The sequence below is a fragment of the Salmo salar genome, chromosome ssa27 (genome assembly GCF_905237065.1).
Source record: "Salmo salar chromosome ssa27, Ssal_v3.1, whole genome shotgun sequence".
NCBI lineage: Eukaryota > Metazoa > Chordata > Actinopteri > Salmoniformes > Salmonidae > Salmo > Salmo salar.
The window spans coordinates 23,725,058-23,742,500 of record NC_059468.1 but is presented as its reverse complement, the minus strand read 5'-3'; the positions used below and the strand labels follow the sequence as shown (position 1 = coordinate 23,742,500).

Below are 17,443 nucleotides of genomic sequence, written 5' to 3'. Positions count from 1 at the left end.
CACACACACACACACACACACACACACACACACACACACACACATAGACATGCAAATGCTTGAGGGGGTCTATCTGTATATATCAAGAACTAATAAAGCAAGGTGTGTGTGTGTGTGTGTGTGTGTGTGTGTGTGTGTGTGTGTGTGTGTGTGTGTGTGTGTGTGTGTGTGTGTGTGTGTGTGTGTGTGTGTGTGTGTGTGTTTGACAGGCTGCGGGTGAACAGTGACAGTGCTTCGTTGCCTGGAAGACAGAGGGCAGCGGAGGGCAGAGGCAGTCCCGTCCGAAAGAACCCCCTCTCCCCTGTGACACGCCAAAACACAGGGTACAACATGCTACGCATGCACGCACACACACACACTCACACAAACTAACACACTCACACAAACTAACACACTCACAAACACCTGTAATGTACCAAAAACACTCCATCAGCAATCTTACTCCCTCCCTTTTTCTACCCTCTCTCTCTCTTTCCCTCTCCCTCTCTTCTTTCTCCCCTCCCCCACTCTCTCCTCCCTCCTCTCTCACTCTCTCTCTCAGGAATCAGGAGCGTAGGCACACCTTGGACAGTGTGAGGCAGAGGGCAGGAGCCATAGAGAGACAGACAGATGGAGGATCTATTGAAAGACCGGTGGGTGGAGATTAAGTCATTTTTGGGGACTCGCCCTTGAGACAGCTGAAATGAAATACATTGAAAGTAATTTAGTGCAAATAGTCAATTTGAAGCATTGCAGATGTTTAATTTGGAGCTAGATGTGGCTAGATACTGTACGTCTAAGACACTGAAGCATTGCAGATGTTTAATTTGGAGCTAGATGTGGCTGGATACTGTACGTCTAAGACACTGAAACGTCTCTCTCTCTTTCAGGACATCAGTAAACAGATGAGCTCTGTATTCAAGGAGCTTCTCTCTCGCCAGCCGTCCCTGCATCCTGCTGCAACCCAGCCACCTCCCTCCTCTTCCTCCTCCTCTTCATCCCTCTCCTCCTCTCTCCCAGGAGGCAGGAAAGTGGGGTTCAGCCTCAGGGGGCGGGCTCTCTTCAGACCAGCGGACCAATAGGAGGACTGAAGCAGAATTATAATAATGATGATTTATTTTTCTGACACGTTTGTGTGTGATATGATATTAGTGTGTGATGATGTTTGTGTGTGATATTGCTAGTCTTTTACACCTGTCTCAGTGCTGTCTATCGTTCTCTATTAGAACAAGGATGGGTTTGGTTTCCAATAACTCAGGGCTGGGGTAACTTACCTATTTCTGTGGTAAATTGTTTTTAAACTTGATAAACACTCATTTAAACCACTTAGTAAGAGTATAACAACTTACTTCTTAATTATAATACTGGAAACTGGGTCCAATAGCATATCCAAGATGGCCTCCACACCAGATCCTGGGATGCTGGTTAAACTGTGAAAATGATTCTTTCCACCACTCTAGTAATTCTAACTCTATGGTCTGAGGGGCTTTGTTCACTCTAGTCATTATATTTCTATGGATGCAACCCTCCTCCCTCTTCCCTGGACCACTGTTGATGATGTCACTGGAATAGCTGTATTAAAATACTTCTGTGGTAAAATGAATAAATAATAAATATTAGATTCTGATTGGCTGGTCTGTTGTTATCGGTTGTCATACATCACAACGTCAATCAAAAGTCAGTTCAAAGTTATTTATTGTTAGTGGAATACAAAGAGGAAGTGTGTGTAATAGACACATTGTCAGAAAAAAACATGTATTGAAACTATTAGAGTTATCTGTTATGCTAGATAATGTACTGAACTAAATACTACAACCTAAATGGTAAAGTTGTTGATGACTATTTTATTGGAGTGGAACTGAACATCAGTGTATGACAATTTGTGAGTTCCAGATACACAAATCCTGAACAGGGTCTGTGCAGAATACCAGATCTTTTCAATTCCTGGAGAAGCATTTAAAGTTTCAGGAACCCCATCAATCAGGAGGATGGGTTGAGGGGAAGTGGGGCTTGGGTGCTGCTGTTGAGGGGTGGGACACTGCTGGTGGATGTGTGGTGTGCTGGGACTGGGTGGGTTTTCGGCTGGGAATGGGTGGGTGTTGGGAGGGAGGTAGGGTGGGTGGAGGGAGGGAGGCTGGGTAGAGTGGGAGGGCAGATTGAGGGGTTCTGCCAGGTCGGAGGGAGCTGGGTTTGGGTGTTGCTGTGGATAGGATGGAGGGTGGGGAAATTGGGTGGGGGGGTTGAGAGGTGCTACTGCTGTGGGGCTGGGGGGGGGTTGATGGGTCCTGCTGGGTGGTGGAGTGAGGAGATGGGGCTGGCTGGGTGGTGGAGTGAGGAGATGGGGCTGGCTGGGTGCTGGAGTGAGGAGATGGGGCTGGCTGGGTGCTGGAGTGAGGAGATGGGGCTGGCTGGGTGGTGGAGTGAGGAGATGGGGCTGGCTGGGTGCTGGAGTGAGGAGATGGGGCTGGCTGGGTGCTGGAGTGAGGAGATGGGGCTGGCTGGGTGCTGGAGTGAGGAGATGGGGCTGGCTGGGTGCTGGAGTGAGGAGATGGGGCTGGCTGGGTGGTGGAGTGAGGAGATGGGGCTGGCTGGGTGGTGGAGTGAGGAGATGGGGCTGGCTGGGTGCCGGAGTGAGGAGATGGGGCTGGCTGGGTGGTGGAGTGAGGAGATGGGGCTGGCTGGGTGGTGGAGTGAGGAGATGGGGCTGGCTGGGTGCCGGAGTGAGGAGATGGGGCTGGCTGGGTGGTGGAGTGAGGAGATGGGGCTGGCTGGGTGGTGGAGTGAGGAGATGGGGCTGGCTGGGTGGTGGAGTGAGGAGATGGGGCTGGCTGGGTGGTGGAGTGAGGAGATGGGGCTGGCTGGGTGCCGGAGTGAGGAGATGGGGCTGGCTGGGTGCCGGAGTGAGGAGATGGGGCTGGCTGGGTGCTGGAGTGAGGAGATGGGGCTGGCTGGGTGCCGGAGTGAGGAGATGGGGCTGGCTGGGTGCTGGAGTGAGGAGATGGGGCTGGCTGGGTGCCGGAGTGAGGAGATGGGGCTGGCTGGGTGCCGGAGTGAGGAGATGGGGCTGGCTGGGTGCCGGAGTGAGGAGATGGGGCTGGCTGGGTGGTGGAGTGAGGAGATGGGGCTGGCTGGGTGCCGGAGTGAGGAGATGGGGCTGGCTGGGTGGTGGAGTGAGGAGATGGGGCTGGCTGGGTGCCGGAGTGAGGAGATGGGGCTGGCTGGGTGGGTGGGTGGTGCGCTGGGGGGATTGGGTGTGGTGGTCGCTGTTGGTCTGGGGTTGGTACTGGTCCGTGGTGTTCTGTAGTGGTCTGTGCTGGTCGGGACTGGCCTGTGGTTGGACTCTGTACTGGTCTGTAGTGTTCTGTACTGGTCTTTGCTGGGCTCTGCTGGTTTGCACTGATCGGTTCATGTCTGTGTTGGACTTTGCTCGGCTGTGCTGGGCTCTGCTGGTCAGCACTGATCTGTGTTGGTCTGTACTGGTCAGTAGTGGTCTGTGTTGGTCTGTACTGGTCAGTAGTGGTCTGTGTTGGTCTGTACTGGTCAGTAGTGGTCTGTGTTGGTCTGTACTGGTCAGTAGTGGTCTGTGTTGGCCTGTACTGGTCAGTAGTGGTCTGTGTTGGTCTGTACTGGTCAGTAGTGGTCTGAATCCAGGGGTGCATCAGAGTCTGAACTGCCGTCAGTCTTTCTGTTGGATCCACCTGCAGCAAGGCTCTCACCAGGCCTCGCGCTCCTACACACACACACATACACACACAGGGTACAATATGTGTGAGCATGTGTGTGTATACGTGTGTGTGTGTGTGTGTGTGTGTGTGTGTGTGTGTGTGTGTGTGTGTGCGCGTGCATGTGTGTTTGTACAAGCATGTGTGTATGTGCCTACTTATGTCTATAACCATGTGTGTGTCTCACCGTCTGAGATGTCATCCCAGTAAGGTGACAGGAAGGTGAGGTGAGCCTCTCTGATCATCTGGAACAACTCCCCTTGGTCTCGGTCTCTGCTCCGGAACGGAGGGAATCCACAGAGAAGGACGTACAGTATCACTCCCAATGCCCACAGGTCTACTGGCAGACCATACCCTGCGGAGGGGTGATAGACAGAGGTAGAGGTAAGTGATTGATAGAGTGACAGTGGCGTGTATTCATGGATGCTAAGGGAAGCCAGGCTTCCCCAAAAATGTACAAAAAAAAGAGAAAACCCCCCCATATAAAACAGTTAATCTTTCGCCTGTCTGTGTTTCATACATTTTTTTCAATTCACAAGAGGCTGAATGTATCTCACCGGAGAATGTATCTGAGAGAGCGAAACAGTCCCCTCTCTGTCTCTATATGTGTAGCCCATCTATCTGATGCTGTCTAGTCAGAAAGAGTATGACATTGTTGCCACCCGTTGCATTGAATGCAAGGGAAGCCAGAGAGCATTTGGCCTCCCTTGATAAAAAAAAAAAAAATATATATATATATATATATATATATATATATATATATATATATATATATATATATATATATATATAAATAAAATAACAGCCAATCAGTGTTGAGCTAAACTGAGTGAGCTCAACTTTGAATGGTCCTGGTGCACCAAAAAAAAGTGTAAAGGGAAGCCAGTTTGGATTTGGCTTCACACCATTCACATCACATCAAAAGCAGAACTCATTTACAGAAAAAAAATTGAATTGTTGCATCTCATTGTCTTCTGGTGGCTAGCTAGCTAAAATAATCCCTTTCCTAAATTAGCCATGGAAGGAGATAAGGATTTAGACTTGTGGTTTTACTTAATTCTGATCCAACCATTAATTCATACATTATGCCCCTGGCCTGAGAGGATGGAAGTTCAATATGTAGCTATATGTAGAAGGCTAATGTTAACTAGCTAGCCTGGCGCATCGTTGCCCATGAAAGGAAGTTAGGCTAGCGAGCAAGCATTTTAGCCAGGTAGCCTAGGATAACAAAAGCTAAAAGAGTGTACTGTATGACAGTCATAGACCGTTTCGGCAACATGAAAGAGAGGAGGATGTCATTGGTGTTTCTATACAAGTAGGGTGAGTCAATATGTTTTTCTACTTGCACGCATGCACACACACACACACACACACACACACACACACACACACACACACACACACACACACACACACACACACACACACACACACACACACACACACACACACACATCAGTACCATGGACAGCCACATCATATTTAGTTTACGTTGGTTGGATTAAATTGTTTTTGGTATATTTTAGTTTTAAACTAAGCATAGGGGATTTGATGATGTTGAAATGTTGAAGTTGAAATGGTGCTGGAATAGTGGAGGCAGCTCCTGTTTTCTTTGCGACTTGCGGTAACTCTCCGTGGTTATAAATCAATAGTTGTTTAGTGGTCAGAAAATGTTGGAAACATTGAGCAAAGTTACATGCACACAATAATACGATTATTGAGGATAGGTTAATATAATAGTTTGTTTAAAACGTTTACATACTTTGAAAGAATAACGATTTCTCTAACGATTTCTCTAACGATTTCTCTCACTTCACTCGTCCATTTTAGGGAAGCTTGCGCTACCCGTTGCTGGCAAATGTGCAGATCAAATACACCACTGGGATGCCGATTAAGCTGTTTATGTGTCCTTGTCACGTCCTGACCAGTAAAAGAGGTTATTTGTTATTGTAGTTTGGTCAGGACGTGGCAGGTGTGTGTTTGTTTTGTGTTGTCAGGGTTTTTGGGCAGTGTTCTATGTTTTGTATTTCTATGTTCTATTTTCTAGTTATTCTATTTCTATGTTTAGTTTATTGTTTTGACCTTCAATTGGTGGCAGCTGTTCCTCGTTGCCTCTAATTGAAGGTCCTATTTAGTAGGGGTTTTTCATGGGGTTTTTGTGGGCAGTTGTTTCTTGTTTAGCTGTGTGCTAAACAAGGACTGTTTTCGTTGTTCTTTTTGTTCAGTGTTCATTTATTTAATAAAGAAGAAAGTGAGCATTCACATCCCCGCTGAATTTTGGTCCAATCACTACGACGGCCGTGACAGTCCTAATAATTCAAAAGATTGCACACAAAACCAGGTGTTTTAATTGGTACATGCTTACTTCGATTATGACCTTACGCTGATTAAGATAAGCAGAGTAAGGTGTTTACATGACTAATGCCATACTCAGCCTACTGCCATAATACATTTAATATGGAATTATTAGTGTGCATGTTAACGTACTCATTAACTTGCTTGACCATGCTGTAGGTCATTTTACTGTGTGTTACATGCAAAATGGTGGGTTTGTGGACTTCACCGGACAGATGTTGCTCTCCGGTTTTGTGATGAAACAAAGGTGTGCTTGAGTTTATTCTGCCACTGTGTCTTCTTATTGTCTCAGTCTTAGGCCTATATATCACAGTGTCAAGGCATATGAACTAATAGGTTATAGAGCAAACATCGCAATTGTCACAACACAGGCACAGCTACTGTAGAGTGATAGGTAGTGATAGATAAAGGTAGAAATAAAGTGATAGACATAGTCACCTGTCTCTGAGAGGATCTCCGGGGCGACATAGGTGGGAGTTCCACACACAGTGAAGATGGGTTCTGTTACAACCATGGCCAGTCCAAAATCACCCAGCTTCAACCTACTGACACCATGACTACTGCACTCCACCTAGAAGAGAGAGGGAGGGGGAGAGAGAGAGGGGGAGAGAGCAGCAGGGAGAGAGTGGGTTACAGAGATAGATGCTTGGAATGCTTGTATTCACACACACACACGCACCTGCACAGACACACAGACACACACACCCTCTCCCTCACCAGTAGGTTTTCAGGTTTCAGATCTCTGTGTACTATGGTCTTGCTGTGGATGTATCTCAGAGCCTCGCTGACGTCACACACCATCAGCCCTGCCTCCTCTTCCGGAAACTTCCCACGGACCGTGATTGCCTCAAACAGGTCGCCCCCGGCAACCATCTCCATGACGAGATAGGAGTGTGTGTGTGTGTGGTGGTGTGTGAAGAGGCGAACCACGCGGGGGTGTGACAGGCTACCCAGAAGGCTCAGCTCATTCTGCATCATGTGCTCTCGGCCAATGAGCTTTGAGTGCTCCACAATCTTCACAGCGAAGGCTTCCCCATTGTCGCGCCGATGACACTCGTGCACAACAGCAAAGTTCCCGTCTCCGACCACGCGTCCAATGTCATAGCAACGCTCAATGTCTGACAGGGTGACATCACTACCATCAAATGGGAGGTCAAATATCACTTCCTGTTTAGTCCTCGCCTCTTCCTGTTTAGAAGCTGAGGATGAAGGTTCTGATTGGCTGAAGGACTCCTGCTCAAGCCTGCAGATTGGTCCAGTGTGGAGTGGGGTGGGACCGACGTGAGGTTTCTCTACTTCCTGGTTGTTTGGTCCGTTTCCTGTTTGCTTCCTGGTCACGGGAGGAAGTGGAGCCCTCCCTGCTCTCGGATTGGGTCCTTCAGAAGGCTTACAGTTCCTGCAGAGTGGAGGAGGGGGCGTGTCTAGCTCCTCTCCTAGCTCCTCCTCCTGGGTGGAGGGACCTATCGGTGAGGAGAGAATCTCTCTGGCTGCAACTTTCACTTTGACCCTCTGAAGGTGATTGGCGGGGTGAGAGGGGTGTGTGGAGTGTTGGTTAGAATGCGTGTTAGGGTGTGTATGTGTGTGCGCATCCGTGTCGAGGTGTGTGTGAATAGGATGTATGGGCTGTCTAGTTGGGTGTTTGTTTTTGTGTGTGGAGCGCCTGTTTGGGTGTGTATTGTGGTGTGTCAGTGTTTTTGGGTGTGTATTGGGTTGTGTCAGTGTGTCTTGGTGAGTATGTGTGTGTGTGTCCAGGTGGCATCCCTGTGTGTATGTAACACTGTATGTCTGTGTGTTCGTGTCGAGGCTTGTGTGTGTATCCTTGTCAGGGTGTGTGTGTATGTCTGTCCCCTCGCTGTATCCGCTGTCGGCCTTGGCAGCTTTATCAGGTGAAGGTTGTAACCTCCTCTCCCAGGCCCGGAGTGCGTCGTTGCGGTAACAGGAATGTTGTGGAAACAGCTCCTCCAGGGCCTCCTCGACACTCCGGAGCTCTGGACGAGACTTTCCCAATGCCAGGAACGCTGCTTCGCCACGGAAGAAATCACACACACCCCGCACCTGGAGGGTTAGACACAAACACCTGGATTTAGAGGTGTGTTGTTGTTGTTGTGTGTGTGTGTGTGTGTGTGTGTGTGTGTGTGTGTGTGTGTGTGTGTGTGTGTGTGTGTGTGTGTGTGTGTGTGTGTAGTTACCTCTCGTGCGTGTGGTGTGTAGAGGCGTGTGACTCTGGCCCTGTGCCAGCGAGGGAACCCTAGCGCCTCGGAGATGTCCAATAGAAGCTGCTCGTACGAGACCACGCTCCTACGGTTCAACAGCAATGTCACCTGACCAGGCATAAATATGATGTCATCAAGAAACCATGAAGTACTGAACATGTGGGAGTCAAGCCAACCATATCATTATAATTGAATAAAATGTAATTGAAGCCAACCATATCATTATAATTGAATAAAATGTAATTGAAGCCAACCATATCATTATAATTGAATAAAATGTAATTGAAGCCAAACATATCATTATAATTGAATAAAATGTAATTGAAGCCAACCATATCATTATAATTGAATAAAATGTAATTGAAGCCAACCATATCATTATAATTGAATAAAATGTAATTGAAGCCAACCATATCATTATAATTTAATAAAATATCATTGAAGTCAACCATATCATTATAATTGAATAAAAAATCATTGAAGCCAACCATATCATTATAATTGAATAAAAAATCATTGAAGCCAACCATATCATTATAATTGAATAAAATGTAATTGAAGCCAACCATATCATTATAATTTAATAAAATGTAATTGAAGCCAACCATATCATTATAATTGAATAAAATATCATTGAAGCCAACCATATCATTATAATTGAATAAAAAATCATTGAAGCCAACCATATCATTATAATTGAATAAAATGTCATTGAAGCCAACTTCTTCTGTTATGAATCAGTGTCACGTCCTGACCAGTAAAAGAGGTTATTTGTTATTGTAGTTTGGTCAGGACGTGGCAGGGGTGTGTTTGTTTTGTTTTGTCGGGGTTTTTGGGTTGTGTTCTATGTTTTGTATTTCTATGTTCTATTTTCAATTTTTTTCTATTTCTACGTCTAGTTTATTGTTTTGACCTTCAATTGGAGGCAGCTGTTCCTCGTTGCCTCTAATTGAAGGTCCTATTTAGTAGGGGTGTTTTTTCTATGGGATTTGTGGGTAGTTGTTTCCTGACAAGACTGTTTTCGTTGTTCTTTTTGTTCAGTGTTCATTTATTTAATAAAAGAAGATAATGAGCATTCACATTCCCGCTGAGTTTTGGTCCAATCCATACGACGCCTGTGACAATCAGGTGTGTTAATGCAGGAATGGAACAAAATCCTGCAGACCTAGTAGCTCTCCAGAAAGAGGGTTGGTTACTTCTTTGTAATCATTAATCATTTCATTCTGGACCGTTACCTTCCTGAGGGTGCTGTGACCGCATGGTCGGACCACAGTGACCAAGCGTGGTCGCTCGGCACTCTGCTCAGCATGACGAGTGTGGAAGACTGGAAAAGGAGGAGGGAGATGGGTCCTAGTGGCTGTAGTCAGGGGGTCAAGGTGGGGGAGGGGGACAGAGGGCCAGGCCTGAGGGTGGGGAATACCCCCCCATACGTTTACAGAGGGAGGAATCTGAGAGAGATGGGGGGAGAGAGGATGGTAGGGAGGCAGGGAGAGACAGAAATGAAAGATGTGGGGAAAGGGGTGAGAAAGAGAGGGAGCCGGAAAAGGCGGTAAACAGTGTAGGGTTGAGAGAGAGAGAGAGAGAGAGAGAGATGAAAGAATCAACGGGTTAGTTAGATAAGTTAGTTGAGACGATTTCTTTCCACTTTCCAAATTTGTCATCATCAACTGTCTGTATAGGTCAACTGGGTTATTGCTTTTCCTTAGATAAGCAAGGAAGAAACATGATGCGTGGTCCTCATCGTGTATGTATGAGTGTGTGTCTTAAGGAAGCGTTAATAATTTAGGCAGGAGAGCGGGGCACTCAAAGAATCTCATGCAGTCCATGGAAAAGACTCAAATCTGATCAGCCGGATTTGTTTACACACACACACACACACACACACACACACACACACACACACACACACACACACACACACACACACACACACACACACACACACACACACACACACACACACACACACACACTACAACAAAAGCGTGGCCTAGTTCTTTCCTGAAACTGCATGATTAATGAAGCATTAGACACAGTGTCAAAGTTGAAGATTCACTTTCAGACACACACACACACACACACACACACACACACACACACACACACACACACACACACACACACACACACACACACACACACACACACCTGTGTTGTCCATGGAGTTGGAGAGGAGGTACGGGATCCCTCCCTGACACACACCCCATCCAGTAAGTACCATGAACCTATTTTACCCATTTAACAAGGCTATCCCAAAAATTCACCATCTCCCACCAAGCTACAAAACACTGTCAGCTTTTCACTGAGGCAGATCCTAACCTATAAACAATCACCTGATAAAAATAACTCTAACACAACAATAAGAACAAGGCCAAAGCGCTGAGGTTTATGCACAGATGAAGCCACAACAGCGACCAGAATCCAAGATACAGTTGTATCTGTATCTTGATCATTCTTCATGGGATGAGCCTCACAATTTGCTACTTTTTGTTAACATTAAAAAAATCTATATATTTTTCTAAAATACAGAAGAAATAAGACTAAACAATATATATATATTTGAGAGAAATGATCATTTTTACTTTTAAAGCATGAAGATAGTGTTTTCACCTCTTGACTGACATGCCGCTCTCCATCTCGTGCCTGGCGCCGCGTAACCGCATCCGAACCGTTGTTTCCACACGGGCGTCATAGCCTACCTGTTCACTTCTAGCGCAATCATTAGGAGTTTCAGTTGGACATTTCTTTACCGGCAGCGGTGGCCATTATTTCAATGTAATATCGTCTTCCTTTTCCGTTTTTGGAAGAGAGATGAGGGATAGGGCTACAATAGTTGACTGGATGCGCGCGTTGAGCCGCTTTGACCAGAACATAGAAGGAAGACCAGGGTTGCTACGGGTGCGCGTGGGAGGAGTCCAGTTGTGCAACTTAAAACGCTCTCTCGAAAGTTATAAGAAAGGGAAGGCAGGCAGGCAGGGACAACCGAAACCTGTGCGTCGAATGGGATGTTAGCCTACATAACAACAACACTGCCGCCAAACCGGGACGGTAACAATAACAAGGTGAGTCCATGTGATCATTGCCGGGATAACGGGAGAGATGCGTCACCGCTCTGGCACAGTTAGAGCCCGTTTCCAAACAGCCCCGGAGCCCCCCCGGGAGTGTTTCTTGGTAGTCTGTAACAAATCTACTTTGAAACAACAGTATACACTTCACACACATGGTTATGGGGTTAAACAAAAGAAGACACCTGTACCATGTTATGATATGTATTACATTTTGAGTTTGCATATCTCAATATTACACTTAAAATATACATCACAGAAGATTGAAATAGAACAAAACCGTTTGAAATGGAAACACCGGATTTTCAGCAGCTTTAAAAAAAATAATGTTTATTCGTTTTTTTTCAATTGCTAACATGCATTGGTCAAAACTGAAGTCACATTGTCAAAACTGTTCACACAGTCAGCAAAACAGAAGTGTATGTTGACCAAACTGTGAATAATTTTTCATTGTTTTCACACAAAATGCATTCAATGACCACATTCTTCGAAATCCATGAACTCCTTTCTCATTCATACTCCACCACCTGCAAAACGATATATTTGCAGCACATGTTTTGAAATGCTAACACACTGTTTCCAAAACTGTTAAAAACACATTCAAAACAGAATGAAATCGCTAGGACTCATTTTTCAATACTTAGGTCACTTTTTCAAAACTCTTCACACAGTGAGCACAACAGCAGTCTATCTGGGCTAAACTATGGATCATTTTTCATTGCTTTGGCACAAAATGCATTCAATGACTACATCTTTCAAATTTCATGAATTATTTTCTCACTCAGACACAACCACCACCAAAACTCTACTCAGGCCAATTTGCACATGTTTACATACTCTTTTAAAAACTGTTAAGTTTAAGTTCAAAACCTAAAATAACACAAAATTGAATATGACAGCAATTATGCTACATTTCTACAGTAATACCGTATTGAAATATATTCCAAATCTAAAAAATGAAATACTATCAAAACAATTAGACCAACTATAGCTGATTCCCATTGTAGCTGAACAACGACCCAGGTGTTTGTCTTTCAATTTCATTACTATCTATACAAAAGGGGACATCTTAGGAATAATGCTGTACTGTAATGTAAACATGGAACCAGCCAGAGATAGAGAAGTGGCTGACAGAGGAAGAAGAGTGGCTGGGAGAGGGAGAGGCAGAGGAGTATGTATGCGTGGTGGAAGAAAACTGAGAGGAAGATCAAGAGCTGTAGTCTCAGATGAGATTAGGGCTACTATAATTGATCATGTAATAAATCATGGTCTATCAATGAGAGAGGCTGGTCTGAGAGTGCAGCCAAATCTGCAACGCTCAACAGTGGCATCTATTGTGAGAAATTTCCGGGAAAACAACAGGTAAGATGTGCATTCTGAAAGGGCATCTGACTGAACTGCACATTACAGAAGTAAATTGAGCAAAGCCTCCAAAACCACTTATGTGTAATTGTTTTTGTATTTCTGCATAGGACCCACAGGTGGGAGAGGTAGGATTTTCACTGCTGTGCAGGAAACTGCAATCGTTGATATGGTCATCAGAAACTATGGCATAAAACTCACAGAGATTCGGGACAGAGTGTTGGCAGACAACATTACATTTGGAAATATTCACAATGTAAGCATAACAACTATTTCTAGAGTCCTGAAACAACATCAAGTCAGGATGAAGCAGTTGTACACTGTCCCCTTTGAGAGGAACTCTGAACGAGTCAAGCAACTCAGGAACCAATATGTCCAGGTAAGATGACTATAAAATACACAACTGGTTTTGAACTAAACCAAACAGGGCAGGGGCACACAATGACATGTTTTTAGGTATAATGTAAACTACCATAATAGCCTAACTCTTATGTTGCCTTGTGGATTTATTTTAGAGAGTCATGTCCCGTGTAGCTCAGTTGGTAGAGCATGGTGTTTGCAGGGTTGTGGGTTCGATTCCCACGGGGGACCAGTACGGAGAAAACATTTAATGAAATGTATGCATTCACTACTGTAAGTCGCTCTGGATAAGAGTGTCTGCTAAATGACTAAAATGTAAAATGTAATGGAGATTGAAGCCAGGCAAACACACCACATATTCATCTTTGTGGATGAGGCTGGTTTCAACTTGGCCAAAACACGGCGGCGAGGAAGGAATGTGATTGGGAAAAGAGCCACAGTGGATGTCCCGGGCCAGAGGGGTGCCAACAACACAATGTGTGCAGCAGTATCCTCTGATGGATTTCTGTTACACAAACCGCTAATTGGACCATACAACACCGAGCGTCTCATTTCATTCCTGGATGATCTCTATGGAAGGGTTGTGCCAGGTGAGGAAAGGGTTGCAGTGACATCGGCCAACGTTTGTAATTGTATGGGACAATGTGGCATTTCACCACTCCCGTGCAGTCACAGAGTGGTTTGCAGCCCATCCTAAGATGGTGTCACTTTTCCTCCATTCATCAACCCCATAGAGGAATTATTTTCCTCATGGAGGTGTGTCACGATCTTGGAAATGAGCGGACCAAGGCGCAGCGTAAGTATAGTTCCACATATTTATTTAAGTGAAACTAACAAAACAAAATAACAACACTTGCAACAACCGTGAGGACGTAGTGCCCAAACACACTAACAAACAATCAATATCCCACAAAACACAGGTGGGGAAATAGCTACCTAAATATGATCCCCAATCAGAGGCAACGATAAACAGCTGCCTCTAATTGGGAACCATATTAGCACCAACATAGAAATAGACATACTAGATCACCCCCTAGTCACGCCCTGACCTACTACACCATAGAGAACCAAGGGCTCTCCATGGTCAGGGCGTGACAAGGTGGAAGGTTTATGACCACCATCCACATGATCAAATGTCCGTCCTGGACGCAATGAATGCTGAATGCCTGGACATATCTGCAGAAGATTGCCAGGGATGGACCAGGCATGCCAAAAGATAATTTCCTAGGTGTATTGCCCAAGATGACATAAGATGTGATGTGGATGAGAACCTGTGGCCAAATGCAGAAGACAGGGTTGACTAGCATTGCTACTGTATCTGTATCGGTAGATGGTGTATATACAAATTCTTATATTTTGGAATCACTCAATGCCAAAAATGACATATTGAAGCATATTGCATCATGTCTGATTCATTCCTGTAACATATACTGCAGTGAATTATAAACAGTAGAGAGGTGTCATTCTTGTTTTGTAAAAACATTTTACAAAAGAAAACATTGTGTAATGCTACCTGTTGTTAGTGTTTTTAGGTCGTTGTTTTATGAGTGACAGTGTGCTTGTTGGGTGACAACCTTTGCTACTGTTATGGAAGAATGAGTTGATTTGAGACATGTATGAAGTGTTTTGGGAGTTTTAGTGCATTTTGGATGTGAAATGAACTGCTGTACCAAGCTGAAAGTTGGTTAGGAGAACTGTGTGAAGAGTTTTGAAAAGTGATTGCAATTTCAGCTGTTAGCCTACCCAAGTGTCCTGTTTTTAGTCTCGTTACCAAACAGACAAAAGAGGATGGCTTAGGAATGGTTTAGTTTGGAAACATGTATCAAAGAAGACAGGTTGGTGGGGAAAGAAGAGTGGCAGGGAGAGGGAGAATGCTTGGAGGACAAAGGAGAGGAAGACTAAGAGCTGGGGGTCTCTGATGAGAATAGGGCCACAATTATTGACCATGTTGTAAACCATGGTCTCTTTTTGAGAGAGGCCGGTTTAAGGGTGCAACCAAATCTGCAGCATTCAACAGTTGCATCAAAAGTACACATTTTCCGTCAAAACAACAGGTGAGATGTGCATCCTTCAAGGTGCACCTGTGTAACGATCATGTTGTTTAATCAGCTTCTTGATATGCCACACCTGTCAGATGGATGGATTATCTTGGCAAAGGAGAAATGCTCACTAACAGGGATGTAAACACATTTGTGCCCAACATTTCAAAACGTTGAAAGTTTCTTCAAGTGCAGTCGCAAAAAAGCGCTATGATTAAACTGGCTCTCATTAGGACCGCCACAGGAAAGGAAGACCCAGAGTTACCTTTGCTGCAGAGGATGAGTTCATTAGAGTTACCAGCCTCAGAAATTGCAGCCCAAATAAATGCTTCACACAGAGTTCAAGTAACAGACACATCTCAACATCAACTGTTCAGAGGAGACTGTGTGAATCAGGCCTTCATGGTCGAATTGCTGCAAAGAAACCACTACTAAAGGACACCAATAAGAAGAAGAGACTTGCTTGGGCCAAGAAACACGAGCAAGGACATTAATGTGGTTCCCACCATGAAGCATGGAGGAGGTGGTGTTATTGTGTGGGGGTGCTTTACTGGTGACACTGTCTGTGATTTATTTAGAATTCAAGGCACACTTAACCAGCATGGCTACCACAGCATTCTGCAGCAATACGCTATCCCATCTGGTTTGCGCTTAGTGGGACTATCATTTGTTTTTCACCAGGACAATGACCCAACACACCTCCAGGCTGTGTAAGGGCTATTTGAACAAGAAGGAGAGTGATGGAGTGTTGCATCAGATGACCTGGCCTCAACAATCCCCCGACCTCAACCCAATTGAGATTGTTGGGATGAGTTGGACCGCTTAGTGAAGGAAAAGCAGCCAACAAGTGCTCAGCATATGTGGGAACTCCTTCAAGACTGTTAGAAAAGCATTCCAGGTGAAGCTGGTTGAGAGAATGCCAAGAGTGTGCAAAGCTTTCATCAAGGCAAAGGGTAGCTACTTTGAAGAATCTAAAATATCAAATATGTTTTGATTTGTTTGACACTTTTTTGGTTACTACATGATTCCATATGTATTATTTCATAGTTTTGACGTCTTCACTGTTATTCTACAATGTAGAAAATAGTAGAAATTAAGACAAATCCTTGAATGAGTAGGTGTGTCCAAACTTTTGACTGGTACTCTACATATTTTACATACTTGATTATATTGTACATGTTTATTTACCTGTATTGCTACACTTTGCACTTCAAAGTAAATCTCAGCTCTGTTAAAAGTACGTTCAAGAAAAACAATTGTATTTATCCTAGTGATTATGGAGTACCATTTAAACAAAGTAGTATGCACCATCTACCTTCGACAGCTTTATAGCAAAAAACTAAAATGTATTTATGTGTGTCACCAGGTTCACAGCCTTTTGTAGTTAAGATTCCCAAGTAATAATTAGTTGAAACAACTAGACTTGTGGTTGTTTTTTTACAGTGTAGCCCTACACAGTTGGTGAAAACAAATTCATAGGAATTTCTTTGATTTGAACATTTCTGTTTCTGTCCCTCAGGTGTGTGGTGGAGATTCGCTGAGCAGTGAGAGAGAGGGAGGGAGAGATCGAGAGAGAGAGAAACAGAGAGAGGAAGAAAAATAAACTGACAAAGAAATTAAGAAACAAAAACATAGACAGACAGACAGACAGACAGACAGACAGACAGACAGACAGACAGACAGACAGACAGACAGACAAGAGGAGAGAGAGGGGGAGGTGAAAAACAGAAAGAGAGAGTTAGAGTGGTGGTCTCTCTGGTTTCAGGCGTAGCTTAGGTGGAATCCCACTTCTGTCTGGCCCGTCTCTTTGTCCCGCTCTCCCCAAGGGTCCGTCACCATGGTTACTGTTAACACCAGGTCAGTTACCACGGTTACTGCTAACACTGGGTACCCGGCGATGAGTCTCATTCCGGATACTCATCCTGGATCTACTTATCAGATAACAGGATGTATGTGTGTAGGTGGGTTTGTGTGAGTGTGTGTCACAGGAGGCTGCTGAGGGGAGGACGGCTCATAATAATGGCTGAAATGGAGGGAATGGAATGGTATCAAACACGTGGAAACCATGTATTTGATGTTTTCCATACCATATCATACCATTAATTCCGTTACAGCCATTACTATGAGCCTGTCATGAGCCAATCAAGGTGAGCCAATCAAGGAGCCAATCAAGGTGCCACCAGATGCCTTTAGTGTTTGTCAATACCGAGGTAGTGCATGCTGCAGGAGGGGTACGGGTATATGAGGGTCTTGGAGCTTGCCTACATTGGGAATCACCAATACGGGCAGTCTGGCCAGATGTGAATTCTGTTGTTGATTTCTCCAAGCAGAAAGTTGTCCTGTTCTGT

The 17,443-nt window shown here is 44.9% G+C and overlaps 2 protein-coding genes across 3 annotated transcripts in view; one reads left to right on the top strand and one right to left on the bottom strand.

Moving 5' to 3' along the window:
• Positions 1–1,606, top strand: part of LOC100380863 (SLIT-ROBO Rho GTPase-activating protein 3) — a 30,704-nt gene extending 29,098 nt beyond the window's left edge. For both annotated transcript variants that reach the window (XM_045709571.1, XM_045709570.1), the window contains exons 21-23: positions 209–323; positions 542–632; positions 870–1,606. In XM_045709571.1, the coding sequence (XP_045565527.1) occupies positions 209–323; positions 542–632; positions 870–1,061 (398 nt within the window). In that variant the 3' untranslated portion in view covers positions 1,062–1,606. The remainder of the gene's footprint in view (positions 1–208; positions 324–541; positions 633–869) is intronic.
• Positions 1,607–1,657: 51 nt separating this feature from the next.
• On the bottom strand, positions 1,658–17,003 carry dclk3 (doublecortin-like kinase 3). The gene is made up of 7 exons (XM_045709219.1): positions 16,884–17,003; positions 9,505–9,717; positions 8,246–8,377; positions 6,774–8,111; positions 6,495–6,627; positions 3,889–4,056; positions 1,658–3,709 (listed from the first exon to the last, which is right to left on the bottom strand). Exons 1-7 carry the CDS (start codon positions 17,001–17,003, stop codon positions 1,956–1,958), a joined length of 3,858 nt encoding a protein of 1,285 aa, XP_045565175.1. The 3' UTR covers positions 1,658–1,955.
• Positions 17,004–17,443: the final 440 nt, after the last annotated feature.

Bases quoted from the DNA above. Each gene is read 5' to 3' on its own strand.
- dclk3 (XM_045709219.1), bottom strand. From the start codon at position 17,003: ATGAGACTCATCGCCGGGTACCCAGTGTTAGCAGTAACCGTGGTAACT. The intron at 4,057-6,494 runs GTGACTATGTCT...ACCCCTCCGCAG, and splicing joins GGAGATCCTCTCAGAGACAG to GGTATGGTCTGCCAGTAGAC. The intron at 3,710-3,888 runs GTGAGACACACA...GTGTGTGTGTAG, and splicing joins CTGGGATGACATCTCAGACG to GAGCGCGAGGCCTGGTGAGA.